The following is a 13,607-nucleotide window of genomic DNA, read 5'->3' as shown; positions in this document are numbered from 1 at the left end:
ATATACCAAATGGAACATCAAACATTGAGAATAACATAAAATAGTAAGCTATCATCATGGCGGCTGGAGGTCGACTGACGTTTTTTCATATCGCCACGAGATGGCGTTTAAATAAAATAGTTCGGTTACAGTTCATGAGTTAATGGCGTGAATAAAATAGTTCAATTACACTTAAATAGGTCTGTTACATCCATAATAAACCATCGCTATTAACCCTTTCCGGCACGCTACCTTTTAAAGTCGGAGTTTCGATTTTAAAAAAAGGTAGGCAGTCTAATTAGGCCTAGAGGAGTAAAATTTTGTGAAGATAGCACTTATCGTTTATTTCTGTGGGCACACTGATTGAATAGAGCTTCGAAAAGAGTGCTAAACGAGCATTGTTGTCAATGAACTGACCAATGAGATGCGAAGAAACAAAGAATACAGACTCTTAGTTGTCCTAGATTATAGGTGAACCCAGTCTGGGCACACTTAGGGTTCGCCGTTTGATTTTAGGCAATATTTCAAGGTAAAAATTTAAAACTAATATAGAATAAGGAGATTAGCATACAGCCAAAAAAGTAACATAGAAATTTCTTTTCAAACAATTCCTTTTAGACCCTAAAACAAAGTCTGGGAGATTTCTTTGAAAAATGAGGGTCTTAAAAAACTAAACATGGCTAAAATATATGGACTGGTTTGTGTTGAGCTGCCATCTACTATAAAAAAAAGAAGGTTCAGAGTACCTATAATAACCTATAAATCCTTTTTCATTTCAATTTTTCTGTGCGTACAGAAGGAAATTTTTAGGTGTGTCCAGACCGGAACACTGTGCCGCAAAGGGTTAACCCCTTTGGACGTAATTTAAAATCTGAAACCTTTCAGATTTTTTTTTGTTGTTGTTGTTGTTTGTTCTTAGCGCTGTATACCATCTAACATCAAATTTAATATAATAAATCTTCTAAGTGCTTGATAAAAAGCTTATAGTTTTAAACATTTTTCCCAATTATATTTATTTCCTTTTGTGCTAAGTATATATTTTATTTTCAGGGACTCCCTGGTCATTTAGTAATTGCAATTGCTGCAGCTGCTCTTGGTTCCTCTTTCCAGCATGGTTATAACACAGGCGTTGTCAATGCTCCACAAGCAGTGAGTATACATTTCTTAATATTTCAATGGCTTAATTAGATAAAATTAATTATTCATGCCAAAATAAAAAACCGAAATGTCAATTTTTTTTTACAATGCATTCTGAATTATGAATAATTCATAACTTTTTAAAGTTGTTTTATATGAGTGAAACTTTTGCTGATAAAGCAAAACTATGCATTAAGATAAATTATTATGTAATGCACATATAAAGAAAAATGGCACTTATTTATAAATATTCGCAATGAAGTTGATATACAGTTTCAAAATATTCGGGAACTAAAATTTTTTCATGTAACATTTGAAAGCTGTCTTAAGTTCTTTCAAATTCTAAATCGCGAAAAGTCCTCCACGAAGGCATACCTCCCCTTAGGCAGATAGCCCTAGTGTGCTTTGACATAATTAAATACACCACACCACCACCGCCACCACCATTTAAATCGCGAAGAAATGGGCTTTTCCTTTCAATTTTATTCAAGTCCATTTAGTTCTGTTATTGAACTATTTTCTTGCATAATAGTAAGTTTTTTATACTTTACTAAATATTTGCCTCATTAAAGCAAATTCTAAATATTAAATATCCCATATGTAGCCGAAAAACTGACTAATACTGAATTTCCTCTGGGGCAAACTTGATTTCTAAAATCGAACGTTCTTAAAAATCTTAAATTAAGGTAGCATTAAGTCTTAAATTAGGTATAATTTAATACGCCTTACAAGGAAGTAATTGTGTCTGCATCAGATATTTTTAGCAATGCGTTAAATATTGTATATATTTTAATATTGTGTGTTATAAATATGTGTTATGTTTGATGAATTCGATTGGTTTTGTATTAAGAATAAGAACTTGCATACAAAGTGTAATTTCCTAAGCAGTTACTTGGAATCCGAGACAGGGTTAATGCATTTTAAATTAATTCCTTAAGAGGAAATTTGTTTCAATTTACAAATATTTGGCATCTTCAAGAATGAATTAAGTTCGTGAATCAAAGTTTCACTGTACTTTTTGTTTAGTAGTATAGTCATTTTCCCACTCACTTGTTATACTATTTAATTAATGAAATTATGTTAACTAACTGAAATTTAAAACAGAAATTTAATTTTCCGCTTCGATCATGGTCTAAAAAACAACTATGAACAAATGCTAAATAATCCGATGAGAATAATAATTTCGAAGGCAGGCTTTGGCTTTAGTGTCTTAAGATGTACAGAACTTACATACATTTTTACCCACGAGACCAAATGAATGGTTGAAATTTTGTGAATTTTAATTGCATGTTAATCTAACTACCCATTAAAAAAAAATTATCGTTTATGCAACTTAAAAGTTTAACTTCACTGGGAATCAAGACTCTAGCAGTCTCAAAATTAGTTGTCAAAGAGTTTATATAAAAATGCGGAAAATTCTTTACCACGTTTAGAATATAGCGTTTATTAGTTGCGAAATTAATTGTATAAAATTTGTGAAGTGTATGTAATATTTATGTTGTAAAAACATTTACTGCGTATAGTAAATGCTGTAACATATTCCAGAGGTTTTCAAGTAATTTTCTAAGCATCAGTGTTAAAAGTGTAGATGGAACAGATTTTCTTAGGGAGTCCCAACCTAAAAGTAACAGAAAGGCATTTACTATTGTAAAGTATTCATTCATCTGAGTCATGTTTTTAAACATTTTCTTTACATCCCGGAATGTGTGCATTGACCTACAGCCCTTTTCTTGCTACTACGAATTGGCAACGTGCCACCTGCGCTTCATCCAGGATTAAAGTAGGTTGATAAACTGAATATTTTAACTTGCATCCTCAATTTCATTTTCCAATAAAGCTAATTACAAAAATGATGCCATCATTAATATGTGTCGCTCAATAAAAATATAAGTTTTATCGCATAAAATATTTTCTTAATATTTCGCATAACTTAAAAGAAAATGTCACTTGTTTACTGCTCGATATTGCATCATACTTCGCACAAAGACCAATTCACAACTTGTGAACAGCTCTTTCAGGTAAATGAAGCTCATATTCCTCTGTTTGACCATAAGAATCTTTACGATTTGCTCCTTGCGAAATGTGGATACAAGCCAATTTTCCTCAAAAAAATTCCCCCTAAAGCATCTTTCCCTTTAAGCAGATAACTCTTGCATGATTTGCCATAATCTAAATAAACCTAACTTTAATGGTCAAGCCTCCAGCCAAGCGGCCGCAGGGTAAAATAGCTGAACACTGGTATTTCCGATATGAAGTTCGATTCTAGCAAACTGCAAGGGCGGTTTCGTGGATTCCCCTTCGTGTAGCATGGGTATGAGCCAGTTTCCCTTAGACAGTCCTCCTCAAAGGCATCATTTCGCTTAGGCAGATAGCCTTAGTGTGCTTTGCCATAATCAACCAAACCAAACCAGCCAACTAAAGTGCTGAACCGAACTCTTAAAAATAATATAAAAATTTAGTTCATTATGGTACGCTGGAAAAATAAACTACGCTTTTTGCATATATTATAACAGCTATACAGATATATACATCAAAGATGCGAGCAGAATATGTATAGTTCAAAATGAAAGGGGGCAAAAATAAAATATATTTGCGATTACTGTGTTAAATTTATTTCCAGTACTCATTTGGTAACACCGAAAAGCTAAAATGCCCAATAAGGTGGTATTAGCGAATAATGTTTCTTGAATGCTAGAAATACGCAAATAATTCATCGGTGGTTGCTATGACATTTGTTATATTGTCTACTTACATGATTTACTTGGATTTGTGCAACATTTCCCATTGCGTAAATCATTAGTCTCAGTCTGGAACCTCTGACAACAGTTGGGGATCTTTTCTACAGATGTCACCTAGGTATTTCTAGGCTCATATTGCTAGAAAAGACGAGTTTGTCAGCTTTATAAATTTGTTCTGGAGATAATTTTTCACCGTTAACGAGTTTGGTGAATTCATCTGCAAAATATTCAGGTGTTTATGTACCAGCTGAAGCTTTTTCACCTGAAATTTTTGGCTACTTAAGTACTAGATGGTGATTTTTACTTCCCTGCACGAAGTAAAGGAAATATTGTAATTATGAAAAATTTCGGGTATCATATTTCAACGAAAATGTCCATTTGAGCGATTATTTTTTGTCTGTATGTACAGACAGAAGATAAAACTCTTTTTTCTGAAACAATGATCCACTCGGAATTTCGTAATGAAGTAGCACGAATGCTTTTCGTGGTTGATGCATGGGCGTTTGCTGCCTTTTCTGTTGCAGTTCTTCTCTTCAAATTAGTGTTTTATTCACCTTGTGATGATGTGAGGAAAATGAATTTAACAAATCTGGGGCAAAAGATGTCTCTGAACTGCAGTTACTGATGAAGTTTTTGCATGCTCTACTACAAAAATATTTTGTTTCGCTGATGATGTCACTTGGATTGTTATCATCGTAAGCTTTTCGGAAAAGGTGAGATTTTGAATTTTGCCAAATACAAACTGGGAAGTAATACTTTCATATTATGTCGGTATTTGTAAAATGAATTCGTTTAACAGCCACTGGTATGTTTTCTTTTGCTTCATCCGTCCCTCCCGGGGACGCCACTGCCTAGGTACAGATCGTAGCCAGTACCTTCGCAGAGTTCTCTACGGGGTATAAAATTTATGAACTTGCTGGTTCTGAAGGCTCCGGGAAAGGTCACTTATTGGCCGGCCGGCCTCGGGGTCTGGCACGTTCTAGCGCGGCGTAGAACTGGTAGCCCGGGGGATTTTACCCTAGGTACTAGTCCTCCCGGATTACCCCCCGGGTACGCTGGGTAATGACCCGCTGCGACGGGCAGCTCGAGCGACTGGTGGGTAACAAATAACGACTAGTGCCGGGCAGCACCTGGGCGGTGCGCCTCCCTCTCTAAGGGGCCAGAAAGGAGGTTGAACCTCCGAGTCTGGTTCTAAGGAGTGGGGGAACCTGTAGTGCAACTACCTGAGTTGCGGAGCAGAAAATGCCATTAATTGTTGTTGTTTACTTCATATTATGGTTGTGCTAAAAAAAAGTGATAAAGTTTGGCGACCTTTTAACTAAATGCTGTTAAATTAAGGAATTTTGAAAGATTTCCTTAAAATTACCGATGTCTACCAGTGTATTCATCAATATCTTACCAATAAACACTGATGGCTTTTGTAAATAGCTATAAAATTTTTTAAAATAACTGTACGTAATATTGCATACCCATTTAGGATTGATATTTCTACATCAGTATCTTTCTTACAGTCATAGCGTGAGAAAATTCTCCCAAGAAGGAAGCTATGAATTTTGTAAATTATCTCGCATTCAAGAAATTAAAACCCGGAAGATTCCGAACTGTTTAACTTTCATCAAGTACGTCACAGATCTTCCCGTACATCCGATGGTCTTTGTTATTAGCCTGGAAAACATCTTTCTCTTAGACTTACTCATATTTATTGGAACTACGAATGCATTTTGCACTGAAATGAAATAATTTCTGTGAGTAACAACTAAAACTAAACTAAACATAGTGGCACAACAGACCTAGTGGGCAAGCAGCCCTAGTGGACCAAGGATCGTGGGCCCCGGGGTGCGTAAGTATATTTCCTGAACAAGTAGTCAGCTTGTCACAGGGATCCCAGTGTTTAGTCCCCAAGCGAAGTTGGTACTCATTTTATCGACCCAAGGAATGAAAAGCTGAGTTGACCTTGCCCATCCCGGGTATCGAACCCCGGACCTGTGGTACTGCTGCTGCGCTAGCCGCTGCGCCACCGGGCCTGTGCGTTACTACTTTGTTTCTTAAATATTAGTTAAAAAATGGTATTTGTTATGTTTACCCACGATCAAAGCTCTAATAGGAAAATGTCGCCAAGTTTAGGCATCATTTCCTCCATTTTCCGAAGAAAAATAACACTTTTAAATGATAAAAGTTTTAAGAGACATGACCAAAAAAAAAAGTTTTCCCCCAAAATACAAATTTCTGCTTTGAAAAATTGTAATTTATTTCTCAAGTGGTTATAGATCAGTAACAGTAGTTTACCAATGTCAGGAATAAGATTTTTGTAGCAGTGAACCAACTGCCAAAACTAATTTCTTTTTCTGGAATTTTTCGCAATGTATTTCCCATATGACTTTCGAAATGGTATACAATTTCCTTTCATTCCTATTTACGCAAATTCGGGTAGAGGACCCTTTCTTGAAGAATTCAGAATCTTCATTTTTACTTGATGTTAAATTGAAAATATTTATCAATTTGAGTCTGCAAAAACAATTTCTTATTGAGAAAAAATTGTTACTTGCTTTTAGTTTTTTTTATATCGTTTGGAAATGAATGCAGTCAAATTTCACGATTAATTCGCTAGTCGCCGAAACCAGTAAGTACCGTAAAAATAATTTTATTCCTAGCATTATAAGATTCAGTGATACCATTTATGCTCGAGTTTCCCTCACACTAATTGAACTTTAATAAAATATCTATGTTTAAATACTTTTGAAAAAAGATAAACTGAATTGCCATTTCTCTATATTTATTGTTAAATTTAAATTCCATTTCGGTACTATTCCGTTTTGAGGACCGTAAAAAATCGCCAAACTATTGTTGATGCCAGTGCTGCCAAAATTAATTGCGGCAACCCTAACGTAAGAAAGGAAGTATAATAGTAAATAACTATTTGTAGATTATTGCTTTAATTAATATAAAAGATTAATTTCGTATAATACTTTTTATTATTATAATTTATGTAAAAAAGGCTAAGCATAACTGAATGGATTCCTGAATCGCTATTTCGTTACCGAGTTAATGCTAGAGCATAATTTCATCTCATTGGTTGTTCAAACATAATTTTCTATAATAAAAATTATCCTTTTCTTTGAAAAAATTCTATTTCAAACTTTTCTTCATGGGCAATTCCCAAATTGTTAAATCCATAGAATATCAAAAAAGGATTTAAAAGTTAAACTAGTATGTCAATTGCGTCTTAAGAAATATAGAACTATCTAAACTTACGCAATTTGAAATCAGCGCGTACGCTAGATTTGGCCGGGCTGTTAAATAGGCGCGTTTGCTAGGTTTGGCGCTTTTGCACATATATTTTCGCTGCAATTTTTTACGGTCCTCAAAACGGAGTAGTACCTTAATTTCTCTCAATTAATCTATTTTGAATTAATAGGTTATCGAGAAATTTATCACCGATACTTACTTTGCAAAGTACAACGAAATGCCAACAACATCTGTGGTTACCGTCATCTTTTCGCTAATGGTGTCTGTCTTTTGTCTCGGGGGTATGATTGGTGCTCTGGGTACAGCTTTCTTGGCAGAGAAATTTGGTCGCAAAGGTGGACTTCTTTTGAACAATATTTTGGTCTTCATAGCAGCAGCACTGATGGGGTTCGGAAAAATGGCCAAATCTTATGAAATGTTGATTGTAGGAAGATTCGTAATAGGATTAAATTCTGGTAAGTAAGAGTACTTTTTTAAGATGACATTTTTTAAGGAATTTATACACACGCTGTTTCAAAAAGGGTGCAATATAAAACATTTTTTGAACGTTGATCATAAACCGATGGCCCCAAAGAAATTCTCCTAACAAAGTAGACTTTCAAATCTTGAATTATGTGACATAGTTTAGTAAAAATATATGCGCAACTTAAATTTTTATATATTTATACTTCGGGTGATGGTCCGAGGACTCCCACCCTGCCACCAAGCCCCACTAGGGGACTTCAGACTCGCCATATAGTATACCCATGTTGTAAAGACACTATATACTTGCAAATATTCTATGCCTTTTCCGGAATTCGAACCCGGGTCCTCACTCATCAGAATCACTAACCACTATTCCGTAGGGTGGTTATAAGAAAAGTATTCATTAGTTTGTTAAATGTACTAAAACAAAAGTTGCTGGGAATTCTGTGCCTTATAAGTAATGCTGAGGTTGAGGTTTTTGGTTAAATTTGAATTATGGTGAATTTTTTAATATAATATTTTTATTATTTGTTCATTTGTCCATGGCAGAGCCTCGACTATTCATATCGAATGGACATGGAATGCTTCGGGATAATCGATTTCTATTTTAAAAATGATTAATAGTACAGCATTTATTCTTGAACACCACGTTACTTGCATTTACAAAATGAAAATTTTATTTTGAAGAATTATGCATTTTATTTCGAAATTAAAATTCAGGTTTCACAAAATAAAGAGTGGGAAAAATTTATATCAATGCAAAATACAGCCGATCATCTAACTTAAGACTTTTCTTACAGTACAATCAGCATTTAACGCACATGTTATTTCACCTTTCGCCAGAAGTAAAAAATAAAGTAAGTAACGTAAGTGACGAAGTAAAAAGTAACGGTAGCAGAGAAGGACTGGTAATGAAACAGTGATTGCATGGTTAAAACTTTAAATTCGAGAGCTAAATTATCGAATATATTAGAAAAAACACGATCGGATGAGTTTGGGAAATTTACCTTTCTATACATACAGTGGATGGACAAAAATATGGAAACACCTTGTGAAATGCATGTTTGAAAAGAAAGATTGATTTTAATGAAATATGTAGGTGGCGCTGGCGTTTTTGACTACTGACGCCACCTATACAACTTCGTAAATGTGCTAAACAGTTCAGTTGTTGTCGGAGTACTGTTATGTGAGGTTGTCATTGCATTATGTCAGAGTTAACAGACTCCGAACGTGGGCAAATTGTTGGAGCACGTATGGTAGGTGCTTCCGTAAGCAAGGTAGCCGAGGTGTTTAGTGTTTCAAGAGGTACTGTATCGAAGATTTATTCCGCATATTTGAAAATTGGAAAAACATCTGCTAAATCACAGCGCGGACGAAAGTGTCCTGAGTGATCGTGGCAGACGATCATTAAGGGCAATTGTGACAAAAAATAAGAAGACCACAGCTGCAAAAGTTACTGCTGAAATGAATGTTGTGTTACCGAACCCTGTGAGTACCAAAACAGTTAGACGGGAGCTTCATAAACAGGGAATTGCTGGCCGTGCTGCGATTGAGAAGCCACTCATCAGTGATGCTAATGCCCGTAACAGGAAAAGGGGGTGTTTAAGTCATAAAGCCTGGACTATAGCGCAGTGGAAGCGAGTAATATGGTCTGACGAGTCTTCTTTCACATTGTTTCCCACTTCTGGCCGAGTTTATGTCTGGAGAACGCCATCTCAAGCCTATAATACAGACTGCTTGTTGCCAAGAGTGAAACATGGCGGTGGTTCTGTTATGGTTTGGGCAGCCATATCGTGGTTCTCTGCTAGCCCCATGATAACTGTGTCAGGGCACATGACTGCCAAGACTTATGTGAACATTTTGGCCGATCAAGTTCATCCCATGGTACAAACTTTGTTCCCAGATGGTGATGGCGTCTTCCAAGACGACAAAGCCCCTGTTCTCACAGATCACATTGTCCAGGACTGGTTTTCTGAGCACGAGGATGAGTTGTCCCATCTCCCCTGGCCACCACAGTCATCAGACCTGAATATTATCGAACCTTTGTGGTCTACATTGGAATGGAAAGTGCGTTCTCGTTATCCACCGCCAACATCGTTATCTGAACTTGCCACCGTTTTGCAGGAAGAATGGTATAATATTCCCTTGGCAAACATACAGGAACTGTATTTATCCATTCCGAGAAGACTGCAAGCTGTTTTGGATGCCAACGGGTTTCCTACACCATATTAAGCAAAGAAACATGTTTTTTAGAGGTGTTTCCATAGTGTATAGTCCAACCCCTGTATATTATTTCCTGTAATCTTCTCCGACATCTATGAGAATATATTTTAAGGAGTTGTGGATATCTGACGGTTGTAAACAGAAACAAGTCATGTAGACTTTTCCCTTTAAATCTTAATTTTATGGAAAGATTAATCTTATGAAAACTATTATAAACTGAAATCATCGCAATCAATGTTCACGATTATAGTGTAAATATTTTTAAATATTTGTATATAGTTCATTATTTACATAGTGTATAGTTTTATTTTGCATTTTATGTATTTTTTATAATTTATATTACACCGAATGCATTTTTTGGGTATTCTGCATTTTTAGATTTTGCGCAATTATATACTTATTACTTTAAATTATACTTTCAATACTACTACTAATAATACTTTAAATTAATTTATTGTTTTCCAGTGCCTGCAATTCTAAGTGTGTTACTGTTAAAAATTTTTTAAAAATAGATGATGAAAATTAGTAACCTATTTAGTCTTCGTGACCTAAGCTACAAACTTCTTTGTCAAAATGCCGACCTAGCATGGTAATTTATTTTAATTTTCTGCAAAATTTTTTCAGCCTTTAAGAGCCAAGTTTCTGTGTTAGCGTGAAAAACTCCTTTTTTTTCCCTGAGAATTCTGATAGTCCACATTGCGTCCCGATGAAAAGGCATTCGGCCAGTTTAGGCTACAGTCACAAAGAATTTAACTACTTTTTATCAGTCCTGGTTCACTGAGTGAATTTTCAACTAATCTGCTGCATCTTTAGAACGATAAATTTATGAATTTTTGATGGCATGCGATCCTAAAATTTATGGATCGAATTTGCGAGTTTCAAGGATTTTAGTGTTATCTTGGCATTGCTTAAGCTATATTTCGCTATTAGTTCCTCCTTATATTAATTTTCTATCGGTTATACTTATAATGAAGGCATTTAGGTACTTGCATATTAACACAACTACATTTGCGCAATTTGGCGGTTTTTTACAGAGGAAAAAGATTGATGACATAAGTCATCATACTTTTTATATAATTAATGACGTTAGGCATTAGTCATCCTTCAATTCAGTTACAAATATTTACTTATTACATATATAAATATTATTATGGCTAATCTTTAGAATATGGTAACAGGTAGTTTGGCGACATTTTGCTAAGGCGATAAACGTTGCTAGCTAGGACTTTAGCAATAATCTGAGAAGTACACAGCTCGAATCACAAATTATTTTGTCTCAGAGAAATGAGAGATCATGAGACATGTCATGTGACATTTTCCGGAAAATTCCAATGGGGATTTTAGCAAATAAGCACTCAGAAACAATTTCGCTGCTGAAGTGCAGAATCGCCCACTTATTTGTTTGGCGCCTTTTACAAGAGTAAGAAGAACTGGATTTTTGTCAATTTTCTTTGACTTTTTAAGTGAAAATAGGTCGATGTGTACATGGATAAAGTTAAGAGTGTGCGCAATGCCATTTGTGCAATTCTGGGATGATTTTTTAAGTGAAAATAGGTCGACGTGTACATGGATACCGTGTATATGCAATTCTTAAAAACGCGGCAAGCAGTGGACGATTCTACACTTTCTCCCAATTTCGCACCTAATCTGCGTCATGATTAAGCACTTTTGTTCCATAAAAGTTCTAGCATAAGCGTAATTCGGCTAGCAGATTGTTGGAAAGAAATGTTAAGTCTAAAAAAAAAAAAAAAAAAAAAAAAAAAAAAAAAGCCTTTACTTCATGAAAACAAAATGGCGTCCCCAAGAAAAAAAACTAGCAGGTTGCTGTAGCAGGGTTGGTCGCCAAAGTTTCGCCAAAAAATCGCCAAGTTACCATAATATAAAGATTCACCATTATTATTTATAACATTTATTATAATATATTTAATATTCCAATCCCTTGGAATCACTTGGAACATACCCCCAAGTAATTGCTGTACCAAAAATTGTTTACCCAAAATAAGAAGAAACTCGCTATCAATTTAATGTTTTGTTCTGACAAAAAAAACCTCCCATAACCGACGCTGAGAATCCTGCTAGCCACCCCTTTTTTTGTGTGTGTTAGAGAAAACCTGATTAAATCGAATTTAAAGCTAAGCTTTTTTAATATTTCTTTGAGCGCATAAAACCTTTAGACGGAAATGAATCATTTTCATACTATGCCTAATTTATATATCTTTGGAGGAATCAAACACTCGTGGCCATATTTAATATTTGCACATCTTCATCAAAGACAATAAGTTTCACGAATAAAACGCAAAAATGCATTCCAAATTTCAGATTTTCCATCGCAAGTTTCAAAATTTTCCAGCAAACATCTTCTTTCCCCCCCCCCATAAAATTGGAAAATTAATTAAACGTTTCAAGTAATATTTTGTTTCTGTGTAAAGTTAAAATTATTGTCTTATTTTCCCATTACTATATCCAATATACTTGATATATCTGCCACTGTTGAACTTTTCCTGTTGCAATGTCAAAGAATTTTATTTATTTATCAAAAGTGTTCACAAATGAACTTTGTGGGATAATTGCTTTTCGGTTTAGCTCGGAATTTATATAGCATTATTTTATTCTTTTCCATTATGTTTTTGAAAATAAAAATTTATCAAAAATTCAGACTATTTGGGGGGATTTGGGAGAAGAATTAAATGCTATCTATATTAAAGCGAGATGTGAAACATCTTGCAAATCACACAAAACTGTATGTAAAACATCTGTGGAAGGTATGGCCGCTTGCATAACATTCGTCTTATATTTACCCTTTATTCACGAAAATCAGGAAATAGATTCTCACGAAAGTAAAATTCTTGTCGGCAGCTAGCTTAAATCCATTCTGTGCAAGAGCCAGTAAATAATGTGTAATAAAAAGCTTCACGCATGTCGATGCTAAGATAATTTTAGCTTCGAGCAACAGTGTGCAGACAAAAAGCTTTCATGTAAAATGTGCAAGAAGGCTTATTAATTTATCTGTTTGTTACCTAAAATAAAATAAACCGAAGAGAATAATGTAATAAAATATATGCTAAAATGCATTTTCTTCAACTAAATACTGGTCAGATTTACTGTTCAAAAAAGGCCATAGGCCATGCCTGTTCTGCAGTGTTAGCTCTTTGCAAACATTTCTCTATTTTAAATTAATGCACATATTTTACTTTCATTCAGCTAAGAAATATTTTGTCATGAGATAACCTAGATGATAAAATTTATTTAATTTAACGTTATTGATATAATTTAGTTTTTCGCAAATAAATTTAATTTTCTTATATTGTTTTGTGTCCTTTAAGTTCTAACATTGTTATTTAGGTGAATAATATTCTGACATAACTAAACATTATATAAAATACAATATATTCCTTATGCATTATTAATTTTCTAGCTCATTTTTGTAACTGTTTTTTTTATTATGCAATTCCAAGGTCTGAATGCTGGCTTAGCTCCAATGTACCTGACGGAAATATCTCCAATTCATTTGCGAGGAGCAGTTGGCACCATATACCAGTTGATTATAGCATTTTCAATCTTAATATCTCAAATATTTGGAATGCCCGAAGTATTAGGAACAGAAGAAGCATGGCCAATTCTTTTTGGTAAGATTTTTGGAAATAGTTTAGGTGTTCTTTGGTATCGATAACCAATTTGAAACTTTCAAAACCAAAAGCATTTACTATTGAGAAATCGGTAATTAAAACACTAATAAGTAGCTTATTAACTTGTTTTGAACTTTGTTTAAATATTATAAACATGATTTTAGAACGTTAAACTTTTATTATTTTTTAATAT

At 34.4% G+C, this 13,607-nt stretch overlaps 1 protein-coding gene across 4 annotated transcripts in view; it reads left to right on the top strand.

Annotated features, from left to right (window-relative positions):
* The window catches only part of LOC118192588 (solute carrier family 2, facilitated glucose transporter member 1-like), a 159,324-nt gene that overhangs the window by 96,219 nt on the left and 49,498 nt on the right, over positions 1 to 13,607 (top strand). For all 4 annotated transcript variants that reach the window (XM_085816052.1, XM_085816054.1, XM_035363591.2 and 1 more), the window contains exons 2-4: positions 1,030 to 1,128; positions 7,270 to 7,555; positions 13,244 to 13,414. In XM_085816052.1, coding sequence (XP_085672178.1) covers positions 1,030 to 1,128; positions 7,270 to 7,555; positions 13,244 to 13,414 — 556 coding nt within the window. The remainder of the gene's footprint in view (positions 1 to 1,029; positions 1,129 to 7,269; positions 7,556 to 13,243; positions 13,415 to 13,607) is intronic.

The sequence above is a fragment of the Stegodyphus dumicola genome, chromosome 4, assembly GCF_044657685.1.
Source record: "Stegodyphus dumicola isolate Sdum_Otavi_A_Nest chromosome 4, ASM4465768v1".
Taxonomy (NCBI): domain Eukaryota; kingdom Metazoa; phylum Arthropoda; class Arachnida; order Araneae; family Eresidae; genus Stegodyphus; species Stegodyphus dumicola.
Note: the sequence above shows the minus strand (reverse complement) of the source record. Positions and strands in the feature narration are given on the sequence as shown.